This window comes from Alligator sinensis, unplaced genomic scaffold (genome assembly GCF_000455745.1).
Source record: "Alligator sinensis unplaced genomic scaffold, ASM45574v1 scaffold1301_1, whole genome shotgun sequence".
Classification (NCBI taxonomy): Eukaryota; Metazoa; Chordata; order Crocodylia; family Alligatoridae; genus Alligator; species Alligator sinensis.
The window spans coordinates 754,586-762,737 of NW_005842575.1; the positions used below are offsets into that span (position 1 = coordinate 754,586).

General features: G+C 43.3%; 1 protein-coding gene across 8 annotated transcripts in view; it reads left to right on the top strand.

Annotated features, from left to right (window-relative positions):
* RABL3 (RAB, member of RAS oncogene family like 3) overlaps positions 1–8,152 on the top strand; it is a 26,450-nt gene that overhangs the window by 1,390 nt on the left and 16,908 nt on the right. For all 8 annotated transcript variants that reach the window (XR_003096028.1, XR_003096027.1, XR_001358703.2 and 5 more), the window contains exons 2-3: positions 3,308–3,399; positions 4,784–4,913. Coding sequence is in view for 1 of the 8 variants with exons in the window: in XM_006032490.3 (XP_006032552.1) it covers positions 3,308–3,399; positions 4,784–4,913 (222 nt within the window). In the remaining 7 variants the exon portion in view is untranslated. The remainder of the gene's footprint in view (positions 1–3,307; positions 3,400–4,783; positions 4,914–8,152) is intronic.

Consider the following 8,152-nt stretch of genomic DNA (forward strand, 5'->3'; position numbering starts at 1 on the left):
CCTGCCTATGCAGGGGGTCAGACTCGATGATCTCAAGCAAATCCCGGGACGTCTCAAGCAAATCCCGGGACGTCTCTCAAGCAAATCCCGGGACGTCATTCTCCCCCTGTACTCGGCCTTAGTGAGGCCGCAGCTGGAGTACTGTGTCCAGTTTTGGGCTCCACAATTCATAAAGGATGTGGAGAAGCTTGAGAGAGTCCAGAGAAGAGCCACGCGCATGATCAGAGGTCAGGGAAGCAGACCCTACGATGACAGGCTGAGAGCCCTGGGGCTCTTTAGCCTGAAAAAGCGCAGACTCAGGGGTGATCTGATGGCCACCTACAAGTTTATCAGGGGTGACCACCAGCATCTGGGGGAATGTTTGTTCACCAGAGCGCCCCAAGGGATGACGAGGTCGAATGGTCACAAACTACTTCAAGATCGTTTCAGGCTGGACATAAGGAAGAACTTCTTTACTGTCCGAGCCCCCAAGGTCTGGAACAGCCTGCCACCGGAGGTGGTTCAAGCGCCTTCATTGAACACCTTCAAGATGAAACTGGATGCTTATCTTGCTGGGATCCTATGACCCCAGCTGACTTCCTGCCCTTTGGGCGGGGGGCTGGACTCGATGATCTTCTGAGGTCCCTTCCAGCCCTGATGTCTATGAAATAGCCTGCCTGAGAGCTCTGCACTCAGTGAAATGTCTTGGAGAGTTCAAGTGAGTGCTCTGAGCAATGACCAGAGATGAACCAATGACACAATGGCCCCACGTGCATATTTAGGGCTGTGTGTGTGTTTGTACACTCACCTGTTTGTCACAAGAACTCCCATTGGAGCCACATCCCTGTTGACGGCTTCCAGTGACCAGCGATACAAGTTTTGAGAGGACTTTTAGTTGGTTAAGTCATGCACTAAAATGATACCTAAATGGAGAGTTAAAAAAGACAGGATATAACTTGACATTTCCCTAACCTTTGTATTTGATCCAGAAGCTCTGGTATTAAGAGACAGTTTGGTCTGAAACATTAGAAGAAGGGATCTGTTGTGTACTTCTTTAAGTAGCTTAAATGCTAGAAATGATAGCATTTCTACTTAAACATGACCCAAAGCAGGAGCGTAGTAGAATCTAGTTTTCACCCTCTTCTGTCTTGCAGTTTAAAACAACCTCTGTGTATTCCTTTTTTTCCCAAAATTGAGCGAGACCTGAATGCTGTCATTTTCCTGGGAGGCCTTGAGCCTGGGAAAGTTGAGGGCCATGGCTTTAGATACTTCAGGGGCAACCTGTCACCATCTCCTCCTCTCAGCAAAACAGCTCCTTGAAGGGGCTTGCCCTCATCTTGCCACTCTTCTCTCGTTTAGTCCTTGCCAGCCCACTTACTGCTTTAGTTGTCTTGCATGGTCCTTGCAATTCAGCTGTGCTTTTCTTCCTATGTAGTGCCCCAAACTAGATACAGCAGTTATAAGGGTGGATAAGCCATGTTTCAACTTAATAAGACATACAACCTAAATGGTGGAGGACGCAAGTAGCAGAGAGCGATGGGAAAACCCCTAGTCACATCCTGTTCACTCTCCCTTTCAGCCTCCCCTCTGCCTATGTGACAAAGGTCTATTTGCTGCCTTAGAAGATACGTGGGGCATTTCCCACCAAATAAACTATTAGCCTCCCTTAAACGTAGAGTCTACTGGAAAGGCAGCACCTAATTGCTTGGGACAACTAAAGACAACAGGAATGAGAGTGGTCAAAGGTTAATAACTAGTGTGGCAAGGGGGGACACTGAGCAGAGCATACCGGACAGTGCCCATTGGCCCTCAGACAAGTCCAAGGAGCCAGTGGGCACTGCCTAGTGATATTCTGCCTGGAGATGGGATTGCACTAGGGACAGGAAAGTCACTCTGCAATCCCTGCTGTGTAACAAGCTTACTTGTTGCCTAGGGAACATGGGGCAGTACCCTCAAAGAAACACTATAAGCGTCCCTTAGAGAGGAAGGCCAGTAGGTAGGCAACAACTGTTTTTTGGGGACAACTAAAGACATAACAGGGATAGGAGTGAGATCAAAGGTTTAAAGCTAGTGTACCAAAGAGGGACACCCAGCAGAGCACACCAGACAGTGCCCACTGGCCTTCAAACAAGTCCAAGGCTCCAGTGGACAGTACCCAGTGATACTCTGCCTGGAGATGAGATTGGACCAGGGACAGGAAAGAGGCTCTGCAGTCCTTGCTGTGTAACACAGGATACTGGGCAAGATAGATGTATGGGCTGATCAGTAAATGATAGTTCTTATGTTCTTGTAAATGATGGGCCTCATACAACCCTTCCAACTAAAGTCAGCATGCTGTTAGCTCTTTTTGTATTTCTCACATACCCATCATCAGTACCTTCTTTAAGGCAATTGCATGCTGGAACATTCATTTAAATGTTGGGTTTAATAGTATCACTTGAACCCACTAATTATTGTAGTGCCATTTTTTGGTATGTTAGTAACGGCATACCAAAAAGTTAGGGGTGCATCGATAGAGATTTCTGGGTCCAATACCAATATCCAATTTTTAAGGAGGCATATCAGCCAATACCAGTTAGATTTCCCATACAGTGTAGAGAGCTGCCTCCAGCTGGTAAGTCTGTTGTGGTGGAAGGGGAGCAGGAGAGGGAAGGGGCGTGGGGGGTGCAGATCAATGCCCATGGTGAGGGAGGGGGCAGGGGCAGCCTCTGCCCAGCTGGGACAGGGCATGGGGCAGAGCCACGGCTTGTTTGGGGGGGCGCTCCCACTGCTGTGTGCACCCTGGGAGGGCACGGGGGGTGGAGCCTGTGCCCCCTGGGTCTGCATGGGGCAGGGCAGATGGACTGCACCTGCGGGCAGGAGTTGAGGCTGTTCTGGGCTCTTCTCACCGAGGGCTGGGCTTGGGTTGGGAGCTATGGAGGGGGCTGCAGCCACCCCAAATTTCGCTATACCTCCCTCCCAGTGCCACCGCACACCTGGTGCAGCCCTGGCCCTTCCCAGCACATGGGTGGAGGCTGGGCATTGAGCCAGGGCTCTGCCAGGTGTGTGGTGGGGGAAACTTACCAGCTGGAGGCAGCTCTCCATGCTGCTGTGCTGTGCTCCTTGTTGCCTGAGTGCTGCGCTGCAGCTACACGCACACATTGGCATTTATCGACCAAATTATCAGCCGCATCGGGCCAATTTCTGATACAGCCAATTTTCTTTATATCTGTACCAATCCGATATCAGACCGATATATCTGTGCACCTCTACAAAAACTATGGCATTAATGGCAAATGTAAGGATCTGTGTTGTCTATCATGCAAATTAAATATATGTTTGCTTTCAGGTGTTGGGAAATCTTCACTTGTTCATCTGTTGTGCCAAAATCAGGTGTTGGGAAATCCATCTTGGACTGTGGGCTGCTCAGTGGATGTGCGAGTAAGTGAACTTCTGGACTTGCAGTGTTGTTCCTGTTGTTATTTCTGATGTTGTGGTCACTGCTTTCTGGGTCACAAGTTTAAATCTGATTCAGAACTAGTTTGGGCCTTCACTTTTCAGATGTCTATAATTAAGTTTTGAGTGTTCTTTTGAATGATATTTTTAAATACCAAAGTCTTGGGTATTTTTCATGAATATTAAATGACCACTGGTGTTTTCTTAAAGAATAGCTTAATTTAGCTAACATCCTTAGTTAAAATTTCCTCTTCTTTCATTTATCTGTGATGAGCTGACAGACCCTCTCCACCCCAAAGTCAGGTTCATTTCATTGCTGTTAAACTTTAGAATCCTTTGGGGGAAAAGTGCTAAGAAAAAAATATCATTACTCTAGACTGAATATTTTTACTTACACAAATTAAGCTTTACAATGTCACCAGCTACAGAAGCCAAGATACATCTGTCTTTCAAAGCATCACAGCACAGTGACAGTTAATATATACTCACTAGGATATTATCCTTATTACTTTTTGGTAAGTGGTCAATTCTGAATCAGAGGATGAATAAACTGAATTCACAATTCCTTGGGAGACCATTACCATGCTGTTATGTTGCCAGCCAGATGTATTGAAGGAAAATATTTCATTTGCTTTATTTCATTTAAGGAAGTTCGTGAGCAGAATATAAATAAAATCTTGCCTAAGCATAGTTTGCTGAGTGCAGAATCTGATGTCCAGGAGAGTCTGGGTATTCATGAAGAAGTTTTCAGTCTCAGTGGCAATCCATATGGCATAGTAAAAAAAAACAAAACAAAAACTCCTTTGCCCATTGTGGATAACATCTTTCCAAGATTCTTTGCCTAGGGCAAAAGATGCCAGCGATTTTTAAATCTTTGAGGGAAACGTGGTGGTTTGTATTTCATAGTTTTATAATACAACTGCCCAGTAGATCTTAAAAAGAAAATTGGTGACTAATTAATTGGTTTTTAAACTTTATAAAGGGTTTAGAGGAATAAGGAAATATCATGGCTGGATTCCAGTTCCAATAACCAATGCTGCTATTCTTAAAATTGGTATGTAGTTCTTAACTACAGGAGGAGGTCAGGGCCTTGTCTTTCATCCATTCAGAGCATCTCAGAAGGACTGTCTCCTCTCAGTCCACTGCAACCTTTTCTTGGAACACTTTGGGTGTTCATTGGTGCTTTCTTGATGTAACCCAAATCTGTTTAGCTAAGAGAGGAGATCATCACAGCACCCTGGGATCTAGTTTTAGTACTGAATTTAAAAGGTACTGGTTCGGCACTGCACATCTTTACTCTTCCAGTTTTTGTATGGATCACTTTTGTAGTTGGCACTGTGTTCATATATGGGTTGAATTTTTCTATCAGATTCATGACTACAAAGAGGGGACCCCAGAAGAGAAGACCTACTACACTGAGTTGTGGGATGTTGGAGGTTCAGTGGGCAGCGCTAGTAGTATGAAAAGCACACGAGCAGTATTTTACAACTCTGTGAATGGTAAAGTATGTTTAGTGTAAATATGTTTGTCACTGACTGCTTTCTGTGGTAGGACATCTCTGTTGGTTGAGGGGCAGGGTTCACTCGAGCCTTGCTGGGCTCTATAAAGCTGTGTGCACTTGAAGACATGGCACAAAAGGAATTCATAACTTTAAGTCAGACATCTGTGGGGAGCCAGCTATGAGCTGGAAAACCACCCTAGGTAATGATATGCAAATGAGCAGTATCCGGCATCTCGCTTCACTTCAGCATTCCAGAACTAGCACAACAGGGAGTTCCTGAAACTGCAGCGGGGTTTCCTCAGGCTGTGCAGGCAGCTATGAAGGCATGTCTCGCCTAATAAAGAAAGGCATAATAAAGATTCTGAGAATTTTTTTCTCTCTTTCTGTCTGATCCCATATTTATGTTAGAAAATATTTTTGGTCAGAAAATCCATTTTTAAGTAGTCCTGCCAAGTATTTCCTGCTCTAGCATACTAAGAACTACTTCCCCTATAAAATGTCAGTGTTCTGATTGTTGTCTGGCCTTCTTTTCTTTTGCAAAATTATTTTAGCTGCTGAATCTCAAAATCTACAGGTAAAAGTTAATGAAGAGATGGTAGCATCTCCAGCTTTGAAATACTGATGCTATAGGTCTGATGGTTCAGGAAAAAGAATTAAGGTTTTGAGGGGGAAGGAAAATTTCAATTAGAATGATGTGGCACTTGATATCAAATCTCCCATAAATCATTGCTGGAAGCAAAGCAGGAGTTCACTGAAAAAGAAAGGTAGGTACCCCCACACCAGGGATCACTTCTGAAAACTTCTGTCCTAAACATTATTTTATTAAGGTTCTTACTCCACCCATCATTATGGTACTGGAGTGCCTTTAAAGAGAGTATTAAGTGGTGCAAAAGTTTTGCTATATTGGTTCTTTTTCCTTCCTCTACCCAGGAGGAAGATATCTGTTTGGATACCTATTTGGATTTAGAAGGGTCAAATATGAAGTTTGCCTAAGAAACATAATTTATGGTTTTAAAGATGGATTGTAATGAAAAATTGGATTTTTGACCATTATTCAATATAAGGAAAGATTTAGTTTCATGTTAGAAAATCTGAGCTTCTCTCCTTCTATTCTGTGAAGGAATGAAGGACTTAAGATGTTTGCAACAAAGTCAAATCCTATAAAAGTTGCAAAGCCAAGCATATGAAAATTAGGTAACGCCAGAATTAGCATGGCCTTTATCACTTTAACTCAGGCCACTTCTGCATGTGCTTTATGATGCAGTCCTTAGCTCTGCTACTGTTACTGTCACAAGACCCCAGTCTCCTTCACTGCATAGAATGGATAGTTCTCACTCATCAAGCAGATATGCCATACCATATTTTCTGATTATTATTCAGCATGCATCTCCAGTCTTTTTTACTATACATTATTCAAACTCTGCTCTGAAGACAGAAGTATTACTTTCCTTATAGGCTTCTCTATGGATTTCATCGAGGCACTTCCCAAATATTGGACTGTTTTCATAACATTCCTGGGATGTGAAGGCGCATTGTCCCCTTAGGTCTCCATTTATAAAAGATTAATGTTTTTGAGAGCACTTGATATTCCAGATACTTAAAGCACAGATTCATTTTAATTTACTTCAGTTGCAGTGACAAGTGCTCTGTATTTCTTCCAGTCAAAAACTCATATCCAAAGTCAGGTACCAAAATAATAAGGCCAGGGATCAAATCCAGTTCTCCAGAACTACTGAAATGCCCAAACTGAAACCAGCCTTTCTCTTCTTACAATCCCTTGTTTCAGATTTCTTGTACATCTTTCAGGTTCTGCAGGAAATAAAATGGGCCCTGCAGACAACAGTCTCCTTCCTTATACCACCTTGATTCATCCTTACAGCAGGTCCATTTTACACACTTAGTGGGATAGAGGCCCTTCTGGAAAAAGCAGTATGTGGTCATGTAAAGACTCTATCATAGTGCCTACTTGTCAAGTGGGCCAACTTAAGGTTGTACAGGCAGCCTTAATTCTGACATTTCCTATCTTTTAAGAACTTCACTTTGCAACCTTTCTTTCTTATTTTTGTTTGTTGTTTGTAACCTCCTAGAAAATTGAAAAAAGCAGAAATTCCTCCCTCATACAGAGATATACACAGAGGTCATAGGGAGGACTGGATTTTCCCTACCGATCTCTGCCACTTGAGCTGATGGAATAGCTGTTAGGAGTAGTATCCTGTTTGGATCAGCAGTAGAAGGGAACGAAACACTTTACCAGTGATTTTCCTTGACATTTGCTGACAGCAGAAGAATAGCTTCCTTCCTCCCCTCATTGCAATGCCTAATACCATATTTTTTTCCTTCCTCCCACCATTGCCAGCCTCCAGTCTCTGCCTCCCAACCAATGCTCCTCCCAGTCTATTCTCACTAGGTCTGGGTTTTATCCCCTTTTCATTTGAATCAAGCAGCCTACTTCTCCACATGTTGCCTGGTCCCACGAGGAGGATCACTGAAAGCATAGGAGTGGCAGACTCCCTGCTGTCAGTGCAGAGCCTGACCCTGGACCCAGCAGCCCAGAGCAACAATTGCAGGGAAAGTCCTGCTCAGCCCCAGCCTGGCCCATACCTAATCCAGATGGAATTCTTGGGGAATGGAGCTGCATGAATCTAAGGAGTCTCTATGGAGCACAAGTGAACTGTGATATAGTTTTTGATTATGTTGGGGGGTTTTGTGTGTATGTATGTGTTTTCTTTCTTTATGTTTGTTTGCTTTAAGGCTTATTACTTGGTCAATTCAAGCAAATATTCACAGACAGGCAGAGAACAACCTCTGGTACAGACTGTCACACTCCCAAATAACAAATCTCTCTATAGCATAGGAGTACTCAAAAGAGAAGGGCAGAGGTGTTTTGTTTTTTTATAACAGGCCAAACCACATCTTTTTCCTACTTTTGTTCCTGGAGATAACTGAACCATTTTGGTAAAAGTGTTACTCTACCAATAACAGGGTCTTATTAAGGCTGATAATGCTTCCCTTTATAATAGGGCTAATAGCACAGCTTATCATTTAATACAAATGCAATCAAATGAATTGAAAAGGGTAATGATTTCTAGATGCATCGTTTCAATTTTTTTAAATTATTAACTCAAATTGCTAATGAGTAAAAAGAAAAATGCTTTTGTTAAAGATGCAACACCCTGTTAATTAACTTCTAAGACAGTTCACAAGCCATGTTTCTAGATCCTAGGCACACCCCCAAAA